At 40.7% G+C, this 20,239-nt stretch overlaps 2 protein-coding genes and 2 non-coding genes across 4 annotated transcripts; 2 read left to right on the top strand and 2 right to left on the bottom strand.

Moving 5' to 3' along the window:
- Nucleotides 1-292: 292 nt before the first annotated feature.
- On the top strand, nucleotides 293-2,564 carry LOC134023106 (interferon-induced protein 44-like). The gene is made up of 4 exons (XM_062464949.1): nucleotides 293-414; nucleotides 1,924-2,095; nucleotides 2,208-2,308; nucleotides 2,391-2,564. Exons 1-4 carry the CDS (start codon nucleotides 328-330, stop codon nucleotides 2,559-2,561), a joined length of 531 nt encoding a protein of 176 aa, XP_062320933.1. The 5' UTR covers nucleotides 293-327; the 3' UTR covers nucleotides 2,562-2,564.
- Nucleotides 2,565-2,612: 48 nt separating this feature from the next.
- LOC134024271 (U7 small nuclear RNA) lies at nucleotides 2,613-2,668 on the bottom strand. Its single transcript, XR_009930877.1, has one exon. It is a non-coding gene; the product is annotated as a U7 small nuclear RNA (small nuclear RNA).
- An 11,068-nt stretch (nucleotides 2,669-13,736) lies between these two features.
- Nucleotides 13,737-20,139, top strand: LOC134023103 (interferon-induced protein 44-like). Its single transcript, XM_062464947.1, has 8 exons — nucleotides 13,737-13,999; nucleotides 14,169-14,202; nucleotides 14,356-14,554; nucleotides 14,656-14,802; nucleotides 16,315-16,486; nucleotides 16,599-16,699; nucleotides 16,782-16,951; nucleotides 17,444-20,139. Coding segments are annotated over exons 1-8 (897 nt in total). The 5' UTR covers nucleotides 13,737-13,926; the 3' UTR covers nucleotides 17,445-20,139.
- Nucleotides 17,004-17,059, bottom strand: LOC134024272 (U7 small nuclear RNA). Its single transcript, XR_009930878.1, has one exon. It is a non-coding gene; the product is annotated as a U7 small nuclear RNA (small nuclear RNA).
- Nucleotides 20,140-20,239: the final 100 nt, after the last annotated feature.

Here is a 20,239-nt window from a genome sequence, read left to right on the forward strand (position 1 = left end):
AAATGATCCTGATATGGGCCAGCTCAGGATCCTGTTAATGGGACAAATTGGCGCAGGAAAGTCCAGCTTTGTTAACTCAATCAAAAGTGCTTTTTCTGGACGTGTTGTGACTGCTGCGCTGGTAGATGCTGACACTGGCATAAGCTTCACCAAGAAGGCAAGTATTCCCGGAAAACACATACATCCTTACACATTATATACTGTTTTGTAAAAAGAAATTCTGTAATGTTTTGAGGGAAGTGTCTTTTATTTTTGTAGTATAAAACACATTACATTAAAGATGTAATGAAAGGAAAAGGACGCTTACCTTTTGCATTCAATGATGTCATGGGTTTGGAGCCTGATGAATCAAGGGGGGTGCACACTGATGACATCGTCAGCATTCTTGGAGGCCATGTCCGAGAAGGTTATCAGGTAGGCTACTCTGCAACATGTAACTACCACAGCAACACATGACAATTGTATCAAGTTGTTTCATGGAGTACCTAGTACTCACCAGAAGGGCTCTATGAGACCTGGCTCAGATGCATATCATCAAGGCACTGTGGGTGTTTCAGATTTGAATGCATTTTAACTTTTGTAGATAGTCTTTAATTTCATTACTATAGGTGGGGCAATACGATCAAATATCGAATAGTTCAAAATGGTCTGTATACGCTACCCATTTTGTGAGATTATATAGTTAATTGAGCAAACGTACTTCTTGCATTTACATAGCTATTGTGTAGTATCCTTGTCTGAATACAAAACACAATGAATACAATTGTCATTTTAAGTCTTTACGAATCATTGTAACATCACAGGAATATGTATACTACAATGCAAGAAATCTCTGTCTGCAAGTTTTATGGTGGGATTTTAGGCCAACGATTGTTTGACTAGGTATTAGTTTGAGAATTGGACACTGTGCAAAGTAGTAATTGTAATGTCCATTTCAGAACCCAAGGACATGCGCTATAGGACAAGAACACTATTCCTACAACTTAAGCTTTCTCTGTTGGTTTCTTGAGGCATGGATATAGCGAGCTCTAAACGAGGATTTTGACAGGAACAATGTTCTTACAAATGTAGCCTCCTTGGTCGGTTGTCAGTCTTATTTATGTGAATGTGATATAGAAAATAATTGTTAAAAAATTACAGCATTTCATAGCACAAAGGAACATGATATACATTTTTTTATGAAAACAGCAAACACCCTTTAGGCCAGGGCCCTCCATTGTCACGCATTCGCCGTGAATGCGTGACAATGGCCCTCCCCGTTGATAAGTATGGTAATCTCACGCCAAACTTTTGATAACATTTTATAGGCTTAGGCAGAACTAGGCTACATGCACCGACAGCATCTCGGGCACTGTGCACTAGAAAAATAAATAGAGCTCACATAATCAAATTACCAACACTATATAAATACAGTGCCTTTACTTTGTGTGTTTGCTGGGAAACGTTCTAATGAAATAATCACTGATTAGGCTATGAACCCGGAAATTGATGACTGATGGACAAAGGCAAGTTTATTTTACAACCTTGCCTATATAAACAATACACATTTCATAAACAATTGTGTTTAGTTGAGTTCATTCACATGCACCAGATCAACAAACCGACATCTTAATTACCAGCTGCATCACAGGCAAGGGCACTGCACTAGTTACGTAAAGTGAATTAGCTTTGAATCACCCACATGCATGAATAATGCATCTATCGTAGGTTAATTTGATGCATAGTCAATAAGTGAATGAAGATAGAGAAAAATACAAATTCATGGGAAAAATATTTAATTTTAGAGACCCCCAAAAATTCACAAATTATATTTTCAGGGGAGTCTTAAGAGGAGCCAATGTCCCCCCTGGCTCCTCCATAGTTCCCATCCTGTTAGAGATGCAATCTCTAACTCTCCATCTCTGTACTTTTTACCTGATACAGTTCAACCCCACTTGTCCTTTGACACAAGAAAAACAAGACTACAACAGCAGTCCTGAGTTAAAACACAGAGTCCACTGTTTAGTGGGTGTCGTGTCTGCAAATGCCTTATTTGGAATGTCAGATGGACTCAAATGCAAGCTGAAGGCTATAAGGGAGAAGGCTAGCAGTCTGGGTAAATGTTCTCCACAAACCTAAATAACAACTAGTGGCGCGATTACTGAAGACAGTGGTTTGTCATCATTTTATGTGACGTAACAGGTACATTTCATCCCATGAAATTCTAGATATTCCCCAGTTTCTTGTTATGACAAAAGTTGATGATGCTTGTCCAGAAGTGAAGAGGGATCTGAGAAATATCTACAAAAGCAAGGCAATTAAAAAGCAGGTAAGCTCTAAAGTTACTCTTCTGTGGTCTTGGCTGAGCCTTTGGTCATTATAAAACCCTGTATGGTTCTAATTGCTCTCAGATGGAGACCTGCAGCAATGAGCTGGGGATCCCCATGAACTGCATCCTGCCAGTGAAGAACTACCATGAAGAGACAAAGACAAACAATGTAGCAGATGTGCTGGTGTTGGAGGCTATTCATCAGATTGTGGAGGCAGCCAATGATTACATATGGACACTTCAACAAGAATAATAAGCCACCATGAAAACCATAGAGATTGAAATTATTATTTTATTTTTTTCCAGGGGCTTCTTCTATAGAAGATGCCTACTAGAAAAATACTAAAAGAGCAAATATTCCATATAGAGATTGAATTTACTTAGGCTGTCCTCTGTACCACTGAGACAGACAGACATAATTAACTAACTTTATCTCCAAAAGGCAAATATTCTGTATATATAATCTATGTAGTTGTGTGCATTGTGACATTGTATTGTGTGATTGATTGGCTTTAAGCCAAGACGAGTTTCCCTACGGGACAATAAATAAATAAAACATATACCTTAACTTAACCTAACCATACCTTCAATTTAGATGTCAATATAAATCAATAAAAACCTCACGAGTATGCAGTATTATAACATCCTGCCCTGCTCCCTGGGTTATGTTTTCTTTGTCATGTCTTATTTTAATTCCTGTTGTATGTTGATGTCCTCATCTGTCCTCTCGTTTCAGAGTGTCCTTCTTCTACCCTGCCTGTGTGTTCATCTTCCCTGGCCTTGATCAGTTTCACCTCATTAATTAAGCCCCCAGTGTGCATATTGTGGTGGAATTTGATCATTAAAAGTCTGAGGTCAGAAGAATTGGTCTTTATCTGTGTAGGTGCCATTTGCCTATTTAATGTATTGTAATACAATCCAAGTCATGATTGTTGATTAATTAGTATCCTAAAAATGACAGCAACACAAACAAAATGTTTTACTGCACAATTGACTGTTTTGCAATGTTTTGCATTGGGTGAGGGTCTAATTTCATGCAGTGTTTCGTTAGCACGAGGGTTTTGGTGTACATTGATTTTCTACTCTGCCATACCGTGACATGTCGTTTGCCTGTTCATGACTTACAGAGTTATGGTAAGAGTGCAACAAAATTTGTCAATACTTTTATAGGCATAAAATATAATCATGCACAATAAATAAACACGCCAATTGAATGTATATGTTTTACAAAGAACATTTTGAAAAAACTTTTATACATATTTACTTGAACATACAATAAAAATACAAAAAAACCCCAAAGGGCAATTCTTGGAAGCATTTAAATTGACATGTATTCATTTAGCAGACGCTTTTATCCAAAGCGACTTCCAAGAGAGAGCTTTACAAAAGTGCATAGGTCACTGACCATAACAACGAGATAGCCCCAAACATTGCGGGTAGCCAAAACATGAAGCATACATTGTGAAAAAACAAATAAGTGCCAAAGGCAAGAACCATAAGAGCATGTAGTTAAACAAGTTACAATTAAACAACATGAAACAGGCATAGTAAAGAGACAGTACAGTACACTGCAGGGACAACAACAACATTTTCAGTGACCATACATCTGTCAGAAGTCCATCAGTAATAATAAATAATATTGATGTATGACAGTGACAGTATGTCCTCAATCAGCAGGTAAGGGTATAGCAGCTAGTTTCAGGGTACTTGCCGCCGAGTGAGACCCTGGCTTTGTTTACATAATTAGGGCCATTGTAGAATTTGGTTAAATCAGCCCTGACTTCTGTAATCAGATTCAGAGCGAATAGTGTCTTACTGAGTGTACTTCGTGACTGCCATCTGACTGTAAGTAACCAGAGTTTGTTTCATTCATTTGTGTTTTGCTAAAACTTTGCCTCAAGGACAGAGGGTAAGGGTATAGCAGCTAAATTGGTCAATAGGTAGCTATCTAGAGATCGAGTTTCAGGGTACTTGCCGCCGAGTGAGACCCTGGCTTTGTTTACATAATTAGGGCCATTGTCAGCTGCGCCTTTAGCATATTTAAGGCGGCTAGCACTGCAGAGGCAGCCTCGGTGCACGAAGACTCGGTCGAACAAAGACAGGGAGTCTACCTGCGGGAGTCCACCGAGGATGGCCGACGAGGCGCAAGTCCAAAGGCGGTCTGGACCTTGATAAGTATCACTCCCTCCTCAAATCCTTCTCTTTTCACATAACTGGTGCTAAAACCCTCTACTTTCTGAACAAAATTAACTCCGCTTCAAACCCCCACAAACTTTTTTCTACCTTCTCCACCCTTCTCCACCCACCACCCCCTCCCTCCACCCTGACAGCAGACGACTTCTCCTTTGAGAAAAAAGTCGCCGACATTAGCAGTCGGTTCCCTAAACCCACCTTTCCTACCCTCTCACCCTCCATGACTGACCCAACTAAATGTCTAAACTCTTTTTCTCCCCTGTCTGAGGCAGAGATCTCTGACCTCATTCTCTCTCATCGCCCCACCTCCTGTCCCCTTGATCCTATCCCCTCCCCTCTCTTTCAAACCATCTCCCCCTCCATCATAACTTTTCTTCTCCATGTCATAAACTCCTCTCTTACCTCTGGCACCTTCCCCTCTGCCTTCAAACAGGCCAGAGTTACCCCTCTACTCAAAAAACCCTCCCTTAACCCTGCCGTCCTCCAGAACAACAGACCGGTATCACTGTTACCCTTCCTTTCAAAAACAATTGAACGTGCTGTATCTAACCAACTGTCTAACTTTCTCTCTCAGAACAACCTGCTTGACCCCAACCAATCGGGCTTCAAGACTGGCCACTCCACAGAGACTGCCCTCCTTTCAGTCACCACTGCCCTCCAGTCTGCCAGAGTGGCTTTCAGGTCATCCGTCATCATTCTGCTGGACCTTTCCGCAGCGTTTGATACGGTTAACCACCAGATCCTGCTCGCCAGACTTTCTGAGATGGGCATCACTGGCACTGCACTCCAGTGGATCTCATCCTACCTGTCGGGAAGATCCTACCAGGTTTCCTGGGGAGGCAAACTGTCAGGCCCTCGCCAGCTTTCTACTGGTGTCCCACAGGGCTCCGTCCTTGGACCCCTCCTCTTCTCTCTGTACACCACCTCACTTGGACCAATCATCACCTCCCATGGCTTCTCCTACCACTGCTACGCTGACGACACGCAGCTGTACCTGTCGTTCCCCCCGACCGATCCGGGGATCTCAGCTAGGATTGAGGCCTGCCTCACAGACATCTCCGCCTGGATGACCGAGCACCACCTCCAGCTGAACCTCGCCAAAACAGAACTTCTCATCATCCTGGCTAAACCCTCCATCTCCCACGATCTCTCAATCACCCTGGGATCTGCGACGGTGACCCCTTCATCCTCTGCCAGGAACCTTGGGGTTACCATGGACGACGAGCTCTCCCTCACGGCCCACATTGCTACGGTCTCCCGGTCGTGTAGATTCACCCTCTACAACATCCGGAAGATCAGGAGATACCTGTCTGAGCACTCCACCCAGCTGCTAGTCCAAGCACTTGTCCTCTCCAAGTTGGACTATTGCAACTCGCTGCTCGCTGGTCTCCCAGCATGTGCAACCCGCCCTCTTCAGAGGACTCAGAACGCAGCGGCCCGCCTGGTCTACAATCTACCCAGACGCTCTCATGTTACCCCGCTCCTCATCTCTCTCCACTGGCTACCTATCATGGCCCGTATCAGATTCAAGACCCTGGTATTGACCTTCCGAGCAGTGAACGGGACTGCACCCGTCTACATCAAGTCTCTCCTGCAGCCTTACACCCCCACCCGTCACCTACGGTCTTCTTCAGACAACCGCCTGGTGGTCCCACCGCTCAAGACCGCCCGGTCCCAACACAAGCTCTTCTCCTGTCTGGCCCCCCAGTGGTGGAATCAACACCCCACCTCCATCAGAGACACTGACTGTCTCTCCACCTTCAAGAAAAGGCTCAAGACGCACTTGTTCCAGGAGTACAACGGTACTTAGGAATGGTTCGCTTGACCCGATGTTAGTTTCCTCAAGGATCACAATGACTCTTGCTCAGAGACTTGTTGCTCTTGTGGTTAGTGGTAACTATTTTACATTTTTTGTACTCGCTGTGATATATTGTTTTTATTATTGTTGCTTGTTTTTTCCACAGGTACACTTGCACGTATAGCGGTTCATGTTGTTTAATTGTAACTTGTTTAACTACATGCTCTTATGGTTCTTCCCTTTGGCACTTACTTTGGTTGTTCACAATGTGTGCTTCATGTTTTGGCTACTTGCAATGTTTTGTGGCTATCTTGTTGTTATGATCAGTGACCTATGCACTTTGTAAAGCTCTCTCTTGGAAGTCGCTTTGGATAAAAGCGTCTGCTAAATGAATAAATGTAAATCTGTGAGGACAGCTGTATACCAACACGCACCACGGTGAGCTACAACAACGACAAAACCTGGTTTACAGCAAAAAGCAGCAGAAGGCTGAGGTTGGACAAGGAGGAAGCGTTTAGGAGTGGGGATAGAGACAGATTCAAGGAGTCGAAGAACAGGTTTAGCAAGATGGTGAGAGCGGCTAAACGACTGCTCTCTGAGAGACTAAGACACCAGTTCTCAGCTAACGACTCTGCTTCTGTCTGGAGAGGGCCCAGGCAGATCACCAACTACAAACCTAGAGCCCCCCACTCCGTTAACGACTCTAGCCTGGCCAACAACCTGAACGAGTTCTACTGTCGTTTTGAAAGACAATTGGATTGTCCTTTCCACTCTACTCTTCTCCCTGTACAAGAACAGCTGCACCTCCAGTCATAAGTCCGTCAAAATCCGTAAGTTTGCAGACAACACCACCCTCATTGGGCTCATCTCTGACAGGGATGAGTCTGACAGGTGGGAAGCTGACAACATGGTGACCTGGTGCAGCCAGAACAACTTGGAGCTCAATGCTCTTAAGACATTGGAGATGGTTTTGGACTTTAGGAAGAATCCAGCCCCACTCAACCCCATCACCTTGTGCAACTCCCCAATCAACACTGTGGAGTCCTCCCGCTTCCTGGGCACTATCCTCTCTCAGGACCTCAAATGGGAACTGAATATCAGCTCCCTCACAAAGAAAGCTCAGCAGAGGATGTTCTTCCTGCGGCAGCTGAAGAAATTCAACCTGCCAAAGACAATGATGGTGCACTTTTACACAGCCATCGTTGAATCCATTCTCACATCCTCCATCACAATGTGGTATGCTGCTGACACTGCCAAGGACAAGAGCAGACTGCAGCGTATCATCCGAGATGCTGAGAAGGTGAATGGGTGCAATCTGCCTTCCTTCGAGGACTTGTTCACCTCTAGGACCCTGAGGCGAGCAAGAAAGATTGTGGCCGACTCTTCCCACCCTGGACACGCTCTGTTCCAGCCACTCCCCTCCGGCAGGAGGCTGCGGTCCATCAGGACTGTAGGTTGGAGAGGATATCTCGTAAGGCCGGGGACGCTTGGTGTTTGTCCCCGGCTTGGGAAACCCAATTCAATTCTGGTTAGATGTTCAGGGAGATAATTGACTCGTTAATATCTGACTCCAATTTTAGAAATGTGCACAAGTGCGTTACCTGTAACCTTGAGCGCTAAACAGTTAATGACATGAAACTCTGGCGTAGGTAAAAATCGTCTGCTTGATCAGAGCATCGACCCTAAAGTATGCGTGTTCACTAATCAGTCGTTTATCATTACTATAATATGGATTTTAACCATAGTAGACCTAGTATGTAAACCAATCACTCAGAGGCTCCGGTAAATTCCTTCGGAGCGTGGAGATCCACCGTAAGTGACTCAGAGGCCTTAAGTTAAAACCTACTTCAAAAGTCAATGTTTATAATCAGTATTAGCCGCATCAACCAGACTAGATCAAAGTTTTCACCGCCGTAGCGTGATAGATAAGTTTCAAGGAGAACAAGTAACTTCAAATGCACAATAATAGTTTATTATCTAAATAGTAAGATAATCAATACAATGATACAATGATACAATGATAATGAAATAAAGCTCATTCTGATTCTGAAAACAGAAAACGTGAACCAATCCAAGTCACTAGGTTGTTAGGCAGGTCACATGACCCTAATGCTCTACATAACACATTTAAGTCAGGATGAATATGGTTGTTTTTTCAATCTAGCGGTCTGATCCATTAAGTGGGTACAACAGACTGATCGTTGAAATCAGCCTAAACTACATTTGGGTTAGAGACTGGTGGTTGGACGGAACCTTCAGTGGTCCATTACTCACCTTGTGAGCAGGTGGCATAAGTGATACCAGCGTAGATTCTCTGGACCTTTCTTGCTACAAGTTGTCAGCCTGTCTCTCATTCAGACATTTTGCGGAGGACATCTCAAGCTCTGGGTGGGCCAGTCATGTACCTAAGGACTCAACTGTCACATTGATAGCTGTATCTATGGATGGATAGACAGAGGGACATTCCAGAGCACACACCACACATGCCCTCAGACACACCCATGGGGGAGAGGGAAAAGTGAGTTAAATGTTACCAATATGCTACATTCACTTCAGTGTCATAGATATAAATAATTGTAGAACAGAGGCCAGTACATATGTAACTAAAGACGTTCTGCTTGTTTGTACATATTCATTACCTAGTTCTTGTAAATCAGCCTGTTTACTATCAAGTTGACCTCTTTCACTTTCACTATCTTCCCCTTCCCTGATGTAAATCAACAGTGGCATTCTAGAAATTGACAGAACAAAGCTGTTCATTGTCCGTACGGTAATTATGCAGTGCCTACCGAGATGGCAATCTGATCATCCTTAAAGGTGTGTACCCTGTCCAACACGAAAATCGGGTTCTTGTTAGCTTGGGGCCCAAGACAATTACAAGTTTGACTAAATGTAAGTCCGCCCCTGCCTCAGACAACGTGACGTACTGGCATGCTCACCTGTGGCATACCGGTGGCACACCGGGAAAGTGAAAGTAACTGGTATCTGGGTTGGGTATCTGCATTACATTTACATTTATTCATTTAGCAGACGCTTTTATCCAAAGCGACTTCCAAGAGAGGGCTTTACAAAGTGCATAGGTCACTGATAATAACAACAAGATAGCCACAAAAACATTGCGAGTAGCCAAAACATGAAGCACACATTGTGAACAACCAAAGTAAGTGCCAAAGGGAAGAACCATAAGAGCATGTAGTTAAACAAGTTACAATTAAACAACATGAACCACTATAAGTGCAAGTGTACCTGTAGAAAAAACAAGCAACAATAATAAAAACAATATATCACAGCGAGTACAAAAATGCATATAATGCATAAAAATGCATATATATCATGTCCAGTCACACCCCTGCTTATCTGTTAGACATCCAAGAGGGTAAGTCTTTTCTGCTTCTGCTGTTATTGGAATCTCTTCTGTAAACTCTTTCTCCATAATACATGGACTTTTACATTAGGTAGACTGCTAAAACTGTTATTGAATAGACATAGATTTTATTGAATGCTGTGCAAAATAAAAAATCTAAATCAAAGTTGGTAGACAAAAGCAAGCTCTGAGACTACAGTGTTGAATGCCTGTATATTAGAAAGTGCAGTGCAAGTGAAATGTTTTTATTATTCATGAATGATATGTTTCTTTGAATATGTTACTTTTGACAAGACAGTGTCTGCTAAATACATTCCTTAAAGACATGCCATATGTTGAAGTTGTTGTATTGACCTCCCCTGCAAAACAGTCAACATGGGAGGTAACCAGTCAACACCACCACCACCACCATCACTAGGTTAGTTACTTTTGAATGATCCATATTGTTATACCCATGTAAGCCTTCAGGTCAGTCCTCTCCGCCCCATTTTAAACTTCTTGAAATGCCCCTGACCCAAATTAATTTCACAAAATCCATAATGAATTGTACTTGTAAAATAAACAGTTTATTTATGTCTACAGTTTGACAAATCTTGGAGAGAGGTTGACTGGATGTAAGTAGCCTACTGTCCTGACTGATGAAAAATACAGTGAAATAGAAAATATTGACGTTTGTAGCAATAATTAAAATGTAGCCTATATATTATTTTGCAATTCTATGGATAGGCAGAGAGACACTATGATTCAGGATCTGAGGCAATTTTGTTTAAATGATCCTGATATGGGCCAGCTCAGGATCATGTTAATGGGACAAATTGGTGCAGGAAAGTCCAGCTTTGTTAACTCAATCAAAAGTTCTTTTTCTGGACGTATTGTGACTGCTGCGCTGGTAGATGCTGACACTGGCACAAGCTTCACCAAGAACGCAAGTATTCCCGGAAAACACATACATCCTTACACATTATATACCGTTTTGTAAAACGGTATATAATATATAAAAATAAAATATAATCATGCACAATAAATAAACACGCCAATTGAATGTATATGTTTTACAAAGAAAATTTGGAAAAAACTTTTATACATATTTACTTGAACATACAATAAAAATACAAAAAATCCCCAAGGGGCAATTCTTGGAAGCAATCAAATTTACATGTATTCATTTAGTAGACGCTTTTATCCAAAGCGACTTCCAAGAGAGAGCTTTACAAAAGTGCATAGGTCACTGATCATAACAACGAGATAGCCCCAAACATTGCGGGTAGCCAAAACATGAAGCATACATTGTGAAAAACCAAATAAGTGCCAAAGGCAAGAACCATAAGAGCATGTAGTTAAACATCTTACAATTAAACAACATGAAACAGGCATAGTAAAGAGACAGTACAGTACACTGCAGGGACAACAACAAAATTCAGTGACCATACATCTGCCAGAAGTCCATCAGTAATAATAAATAATATTGATGTATGACAGTGACAGTATGTCCTCAATCAGCGGCAATGGGTGGCTGTCAGTGATTACAGCTTTGTTTGTCTCTCTCAAATCCACGCACATGTGTATATCACCAGATTTTCTTTTTGTGACTACAATCGGGGAGACCCACTCCGATGCATCAATTTTCCTAATGATTCCATGTTGCTCCAGGGTCCTGAGTTCCTGGGAGACAGCATCACGAACTGAGAGAGGTAGACGTCTAAGTTTTTGCTGTACCGGCTTCACTTCCGGTCGGACCTTCACCTTGTGTACGAAGCCCTTTGCACACCCGAATGCTATTGGAGACTCGCATTCCTGTTTGAAGTGGGTGTCGGGTTGGCGAAATGTTGCACACATCTTGACAGTCTCAGTCTCAGATATAACCTGGTCTCCTTAGTGTAACTGGAGGGCAGTCACCAGGTCCATGCCCAGTATAGGTGTCCCTGTTTTCACAACAAATAAGTCTGTCACAGCACTCTTGCCATGATAAGTAGTGCTAGCTCTAAGGCAGCCTAAAACATTCAGTTTCTCTCTAGAGTATGTCACCAGCTGCACTTCAGGCTCCTTTAGTTTAACTGCGCTGAAATGTGCACTGTAAATATTCTCTGGCAGTATAGAGACACTAGACCCTGTATCCACTAACAATCTAACAGTACATGTTTGTTCAGTGTCTGGTACAGTTACAGTAACATTGCACATGAGTTTAGCTGTGTCAACAGTGCAACAATGTCTAACACTTAAAACAGAGAGTTCCGGCACAGTCACTTCATTAACCGGCTGTTGAGATGATTTACAGACACGTGAATAGTGCCCAACCTTCCCACATGAGTTACATATACAGTCTTTAGCAGGGCAGGATTTATCATTAGCTTTGTGGTCAGGGAGCCAGTGTAAAGTAACTAGGACCGGACTAATGTGTTCTCTGATGTGATGACAAACTACATACACCCATGGATCCACACACACACACACTGTATACATACACACACAATGCATAGTTTGTATGTGGGATAGAGTGACTGTGTTGTTGACACATTTCTTTGTCATCCAATACAAAAATCCTGACCAGATTTAAAAACGTTTTTTTCTATCCTGTCCAAACACAATAAACACTTGATTGATTCTGGTAATTTCTTTAACATGTGTTCACTGAAACTCTACTCTTTTGTACCTTGTAATTATGAAGAAGATAGATGATGAAATGATAATAGCCATGACAAGAGTTCCCTTGTCTTACATGCCCAACTCTGAGACATGTCTAAAACAGACTACATTTTGTGTTGATAAGTTGGTAGATGTAGTGTATTATAAAGGTAGTCTTAAAAAAGACAAGATTATTATAATCACCTGAAAGACAGTTGATCAGTGTGTTAAAAACATTCAAATGTAATGGTAATGTGATGGGTAAGGTGATGATAATGATAGTAGTTTATGCGGGGTCTAACTGTTACCACAGAGACCCTAACAGAGGAAATTAATACAAGATGACAGAGAAAAGAGACAACCTGATCACTCTTAACCCCTGCAAGTGCACAACAACTGAATTTGAGTACATCTCACCGATAACTGCTTTGGACAGCCAAATACTTTTAACACATTTGGGGTACTGTATCATAAATATTAGAAATACAATTATAAAACACAATTGTGCTGTCTTTGTAAAATACAGTTTTTGTTTTTATTGTTGCTTGAAACACATTACATACACACATTACACCCATTCAAAATATAAATTAATGCTTGCATTTCAAAATCAATAGTCAAAGGGGGGTGGGAACAAATTACATAATCCATTCTCCATCAAAGGCTTTATTCTAGAAGGTCATGAGGTACACAGTCATTAAACAATAAACCTAACCCCAACACGAAGTACTGACATGTTGTATAATCAACTGGAAACTGAAAGTAACTTTTCACCTACATATATATATCAGTTCCAGTCACACCCTGGCGATTGATTTCTTTTTACAGGCTAATTGCCTTTATCAGTTAATGATGATATGTCAACCCAGAGTAACTCCAGTATGGAACAATTGAACAACAGAATATCTGTTCTATATAATTGACCTATTTGAACAAATGTAAAAAGTGCCTTTTGAAACACCTAATATTAAAGAACCTTGATGGCTAAGTTGGAACACAGTCCTACTGTTATAACTGCACAAACTCAGCACTGTCATCATTTTGTAACAGAAAGTGAAAGAAAAATGTCTTCTGGGAAACAGTCTCATTTCAAGGAAATGGCCGCCAGCTTCTGCCAGCATAGATACAGCAAAACGGCAGCCCCTAAGTGGACAACACAAAGTACTGACACGTTGTATAATCAACTGGAAACTGAAAGTAACTTTTCACCTACATATATATATCGTGTCCAGTCACACCCTGGCTTTAGTCTTTAGTCAAAAAAGAAGGTAAGTATTTTCTGCTTCTGCGTTTATTGTAGTATCTTATCTCTTTCTAGATAATGTAAACTGAATTGCACATAAGACAGACTGCCAACACTTTTACATCATATGTTCTAGCTTTTAGAATATTCTGGTTGTATTCTTTATTGGTTAGACATAGTTTTATATAATGCAATACCACGTAAAGTGTCAGGTTTTTAGATAAATACAATCGTATTTAATAAGCATAATGGGAAAGTGCAGTGTGAAATGTTTTTATAATTCATAAATGATGACTTAGGATATGTTGCTTTTGATACGAGTGTCTTCTAAATAAATTAATTGAAGACATGTTGTACATTGAAGTTGTTGTATTGACCACCCCTGCAAAACAGTCAACATGGGAGGTGGCTCATCAAAACCAGCACCAGCACCAGCACGAGCACCAGCACCAGCACCAGCACCAGCACCAGGTTTGTTACTTTTTAATTCCCAAAGTTGTTGTAGGCTACCCATGAAGGGCTCCAGGTCAGTCCTGTCCACCCCATTTTAAACTTCTTAAAATGCCCTGATCCAAATTAATTTCACAAAATCCATAGTTAATTGTACTTGTAAAATAAACACGCTTTTTTATGTCTACAGTTTATGACAAAGCTTGGAGGGAGGTTGACTGGACGTAAGTAGCCTACTGTCCTGACTGATGAAAAATACAGTGAAATAGAAAATAGTGTTTAGCAATTCTTGAAAAAGTATTGTAACATTGCTCAGCAGCCCTTTAAATTACTGTAGTAAATTTATAAAAATATATTTTTGGCAATTCTCTGGCCAGGCAGAGAGATACCGTAAATAACAAACTGAAGAAATTGGATTTAAATGATCCTGATATGGGCCAGCTCAGGATCCTGTTAATGGGACAAATTGGCGCAGGAAAGTCCAGCTTTGTTAACTCAATCAAAAGTGCTTTTTCTGGACGTATTGTGACTACTGCGCTGGTAGATGCTGACACTGGCACAAGCTTCACCAAGAAGGCAAGTATTCCCAGAAAACACATACATCCTTACACATTATATACTGTTTTGTAAAAAAAAATTCTGTAATGTTTTGAGGGAAGTGTCTTTTATTTTTGTAGTATAAAACACATTACATTAAAGATGGAAAAGGACGCTTACCTTTTGCATTCAATGATGTCATGGGTTTGGAGCCTGATGAATCAAGGGGGGTGCACACTGATGACATCGTCAGCATTCTTGGAGGCCATGTCCGAGAAGGTTATCAGGTAGGCTACTCTGCAACATGTAACTACCACAGCAACACATGACAATTGTATCAAGTTGTTTCATGGAGTACCTAGTACTCACCAGAAGGGCTCTATGAGACCTTGCTCAGATGCATATCATCAAGGCACTGTGGGTGTTTCAGATTTGAATGCATTTTAACTTTTGTAGATAGTCTTTAATTTCATTACTATAGGTGGGGCAATACGATCAAATATCGAATAGTTCAAAATGGTCTGTATACGCTACCCATTTTGTGAGATTATATAGTTAATTGAGCAAACGTACTTCTTGCATTTACATAGCTATTGTGTAGTATCCTTGTCTGAATACAAAACACAATGAATACAATTGTAATTTTAAGTCTTTACGAATCATTGTAACATCACAGGAATATGTATACTACAATGCAAGAAATCTCTGTCTGCAAGTTTTATGGTGGGATTTTAGGCCAACGATTGTTTGACTAGGTATTAGTTTGAGAATTGGACACTGTGCAAAGTAGTAATTGTAATGTCCATTTCAGAACCCAAGGACATGCGCTATAGGACAAGAACACTATTCCTACAACTTAAGCTTTCTCTGTTGGTTTCTTGAGGCATGGATATAGCGAGCTCTAAACGAGGATTTTGACAGGAACAATGTTCTTACAAATGTAGCCTCCTTGGTCGGTTGTCAGTGTCTTATTTATGTGAATGTGATATAGAAAATAATTGTAAAAAAATGACAGCATTGCATAGCACAAAGGAACATGATATACATTTTTTTTATGAAAACAGCAAACACCCTTTAGGCCAGGGCCCTCCATTGTCACGCATTCGCCGTGAATGCGTGACAATGGCCCTCCCCGTTGATAAGTATGGTAATCTCACGCCAAACTTTTGATAACATTTTATAGGCTTAGGCAGAACTAGGCTACATGCACCGACAGCATCTCGGGCACTGTGCACTAGAACAATAAATAGAGCTCACATAATCAAATTACCAACACTATATAAATACAGTGCCTTTACTTTGTGTGTTTGCTGGGAAACGTTCTAATGAAATAATCACTGATTAGGCTATGAACCCGGAAATTGATGACTGATGGACAAAGGCAAGTTTATTTTACAACCTTGCCTATATAAACAATACACATTTCATAAACAATTGTGTTTAGTTGAGTTCATTCACATGCACCAGATCAACAAACCGACATCTTAATTACCAGCTGCATCACAGGCAAGGGCACTGCACTAGTTACGTAAAGTGAATTAGCTTTGAATCACCCACATGCATGAATAATGCATCTATCGTAGGTTTATTTGATGCATAGTCAATAAGTGAATGAAGATAGAGAAAAATACAAATTCATGGGAAAAATATTAAATTTTAGAGACCCCCAAAAATTCACAAATTATAGTTTCAGGGGAGTCTTAAGAGGAGCCAATGTTCCCCCTGGCTCCTCCATAGTTCCCATCCTGTTAGAGATGCAATCTCTAACTCTCCATCTCTGTACTTTTTACCTGATACAGTTCAACCCCACTTGTCCTTTGACACAAGAAAAACCAGACTACAACAGCAGTCCTGAGTTAAAACACAGAGTCCACTGTTTAGTGGGTGTCGTGTCTGCAAATGCCTTATTTGGAATGTCAGATGGACTCAAATGCAAGCTGAAGGCTATAAGGGAGAAGGCTAGCAGTCTGGGTAAATGTTCTCCACAAACCTAAATAACAACTAGTGGCGCGATTACTGAAGACAGTGGTTTGTCATCATTTTATGTGACGTAACAGGTACATTTCATCCCATGAAATTCTAGATATTCCCCAGTTTCTTGTTATGACAAAAGTTGATGATGCTTGTCCAGAAGTGAAGAGGGATCTGAGAAATATCTACAAAAGCAAGGCAATTAAAAAGCAGGTAAGCTCTAAAGTTACTCTGCTGTGGTCTTGGCTGAGCCTTTGGTCATTATAAAACCCTGTATGGTTCTAATTGCTCTCAGATGGAGACCTGCAGCAATGAGCTGGGGATCCCCATGAACTGCATCCTGCCAGTGAAGAACTACCATGAAGAGACAAAGACAAACAATGAAGCAGATGTGCTGGTGTTGGAGGCTATTCATCAGATTGTGGAGGCAGCCAATGATTACATATGGACACTTCAACAAGAATAGTAAGCCACCATGAAAACCATAGAGATTGAAATTATTATTTTATTTGTTTCCAGGGGCTTCTTCTATAGAAGATGCCTACTAGAAAAATACTAAAAGAGCAAATATTCCATATAGAGATTGAATTTACTTAGGCTGTCCTCTGTACCACTGAGACAGACAGACATAATTAACTAACTTTATCTCCAAAAGGCAAATATTCTGTATATATAATCTATGTAGTTGTGTGCATTGTGACATTGTATTGTGTGATTGATTGGCTTTAAGCCAAGACGAGTTTCCCTACGGGACAATAAATAAATAAAACATATACCTTAACTTAACCTAACCATACCTTCAATTTAGATGTCAATAGATCAATATAAATCAATAAAAACCTCACGAGTATGCAGTATTATAACATCCTGCCCTGCTCCCTGGGTTATGTTTTCTTTGTCATGTCTTATTTTAATTCCTGTTGTATGTTGATGTCCTCATCTGTCCTCTTGTTTCAGAGTGTCCTTCTTCTACCCTGCCTGTGTGCTCATCTTCCCTGGCCTTGATCAGTTTCACCTAATTAATTAAGCCCCCAGTGTGCATATTGTGGTGGAATTTGATCATTAAAAGTCTGAGGTCAGAAGAATTTGTCTTTATCTGTGTAGGTGCCATTTGCCTATTTAATGTATTGTAATACAATCCAAGTCATGATTGTTGATTAATTAGTATCCTAAAAATGACAGCAACACAAACAAAATGTTTTACTGCACAATTGACTGTTTTGCAATGTTTTGCATTGGGTGAGGGTCTAATTTCACGCAGTGTTTCGTTAGCACGAGGGTTTTGGTGTACATTGATTTTCTACTCTGCCATACCGTGACATGTCGTTTGCCTGTTCATGACTTACAGAGTTATGGTAAGAGTGCAACAAAATTTGTCAATACTTTTATAGGCATAAAATATAATCATGCACAATAAATAAACACGCCAATTGAATGTATATGTTTTACAAAGAAAATTTGGAACAAACTTTTATACATATTTACTTGAACATACAATAAAAATACAAAAAAAATCCCCAAGGGGCAATTCTTGGAAGCATTTAAATTTACATGTATTCATTTAGCAGACGCTTTTATCCAAAGCGACTTCCAAGAGAGCGCTTTACAAAAGTGCATAAGTCACTGACCATAACAACGAGATAGCCCCAAACATTGCGGGTAGCCAAAACATGAAGCATACATTGTGAAAAACCAAATAAGTGCCAAAGGCAAGAACCATAAGAGCATGTAGTTAAACAAGGTACAATTAAACAACATGAAACAGGCATAGTAAAGAGACAGTATAGTACACTGCAGGGACAACAACAACATTTTCAGTGACCATACATCTGTCAGAAGTCCATCAGTAATAATAAATAATATTGATGGATGTCTGATAGCTGTATTACGCCCAACCTTCCTTGACCCCCATGTTTGTCCTCTGCCTCAGTTCAAGTTGTAGAGCCTCATCCTGAACAGATAAGAAAATCAATGATCATCTATCACTGAAAGTGAGGTGATCAAGAAAGCTCAGCAGAGGATGTTCTTCCTGAAGAAATTCAACCTGCCAAAGACAATGATGGTGCACTTCTACACAGCCATCGTTGAATCCTTCCTCACATCCTCCATCACAATTTGGTATGCTGCTGACAAGAGCAGACTGCAGCGTATCATCCGAGATGCTGAGAAGGTGAATGGGTGCAATCTGCCTTCCTTCGAGGACTTGTTCACCTCTAGGACCCTGAGGCGAGCAAGAAAGATTGTGGCCGACTCTTCCCACCCTGGACACGCTCTGTTCCAGCCACTCCCCTCCGGCAGGAGGCTGCGGTCCATCAGGACCAAAACCTCACGCCACAAAAACAAGTTTCTTTCCATCCGTGGCTGGCCTCTCCAACAAGTCTAAGGACTCCCACTGTCATTAAGACATTCATTTATTTATAAGTCCATCCATCACTATTGCACATTGCACAATGTCATCTGGTCTCTACCAGTCACATTGAACTATCTGATCTTATTTTATATCTTATTTTATATTACACTGTATAGTGTTGTTTAGAATGTTTTATTTCTATTGTACATTCTCTAATTTTTATATTTAAGATCAGTATATGTTTATTATATGCACGTTCCTGCCACGGTAAATTCCTTGTTTGTGTGAACTTACATGGCGATTAAAGCTCATTCTGATTCTGAAAACAGAAAATGTGAACCAATCCACTTGTAAATAAAGTCACTAGGTTGTTTAAAGCAGGTCACATGACCCTAATGCTCTACATAACACATTTAAGTCAGGATGAATATGGTTGTTTTTTCAATCTAGCGGTCTGATCCATTAAGTGGGTACAACAGACTGATCGTTGAAATCAGCCTAAACTACATTTGGGTTAGAGACTGGTGGTTGGACGGAACCTTCAGTGGTCCATTACTCACCTTGTGAGCAGGTGGCATAAGTGATACCAGTGTAGATTCTCTGGACCTTTCTTGCTACAAGTTGTCAGGGTGGAGAGTCAGGCCCGGTCAGGATCTGCCCAGGAATTCAATGTCCACGTGGGCCACGAAAAGGATGAACAACACCTGAAGAAGGGTGATTGGGAGAAATGGCCTCAACACTGCTTTTACTAATCTGCCCTTACACAGCGAGCTCATTTACACACTGGACCTGATGATGTCCCGACAGTGCTTATATTATATGTATAGTGTTTAACATGTAAATAGACTGAATGCCATCATGTTTAGAGACAAAAATGGATCTCCTGCTGGTCACCTAAGAAAATGTGGACAACTGTAGTCTGGAAAGTTATTATTTGTTATCTAAAAACATTGTTCACACTTACCGTTTGCCCAAGTGAGTATGCCGTTCAAGTATTTTATGGTTGAATTAATACAGATGCTTGGGATGAATTGACCAATCAAATGTCTCCATTAAGCCACATTCACTTTCCTGTCATAGAAAGAAGTAATAGTACAACAGATGCCAGAACATATCTAATTGAAGGTGTTCTGCTTGTTTGTATGCATATTTAACTTAAGGCATTCTGGTTTGTACATCTTCATTACCTAGTTCATGTAAATCAGCCTGTTTACTTTACATCAAGTTGACCTCTTTTACTTTCACTATCTTCCCCTTCCCTGATGTAAATCAACAGTGGCATTCTAGAAATTGACAGAACAAAGCTGTTCATTGTCCGTACGGTAATTATGCAGTGCCTACCGAGATGGCAATCTGATCATACTTAAAGGTGTGTACCCTGTCCAACACGAAAATCGGGTTGA

The sequence above is a fragment of the Osmerus eperlanus genome, chromosome 7 (assembly GCF_963692335.1).
Source record: "Osmerus eperlanus chromosome 7, fOsmEpe2.1, whole genome shotgun sequence".
NCBI classification, from domain to species: domain Eukaryota; kingdom Metazoa; phylum Chordata; class Actinopteri; order Osmeriformes; family Osmeridae; genus Osmerus; species Osmerus eperlanus.

Bases quoted from the DNA above. Each gene is read 5' to 3' on its own strand.
- LOC134023106 (XM_062464949.1), top strand. From the start codon at position 328: ATGGGTTTGGAGCCTGATGAATCAAGGGGGGTGCACACTGATGACATC. The intron at 2,096-2,207 runs GTAAATGTTCTC...ATGAAATTCTAG, and splicing joins GGAGAAGGCTAGCAGTCTGG to ATATTCCCCAGTTTCTTGTT. The intron at 2,309-2,390 runs GTAAGCTCTAAA...AATTGCTCTCAG, and splicing joins GCAAGGCAATTAAAAAGCAG to ATGGAGACCTGCAGCAATGA.
- LOC134023103 (XM_062464947.1), top strand. From the start codon at position 13,927: ATGGGAGGTGGCTCATCAAAACCAGCACCAGCACCAGCACGAGCACCA. The intron at 14,203-14,355 runs GTAAGTAGCCTA...TTCTCTGGCCAG, and splicing joins TGGAGGGAGGTTGACTGGAC to GCAGAGAGATACCGTAAATA. The intron at 16,487-16,598 runs GTAAATGTTCTC...ATGAAATTCTAG, and splicing joins GGAGAAGGCTAGCAGTCTGG to ATATTCCCCAGTTTCTTGTT.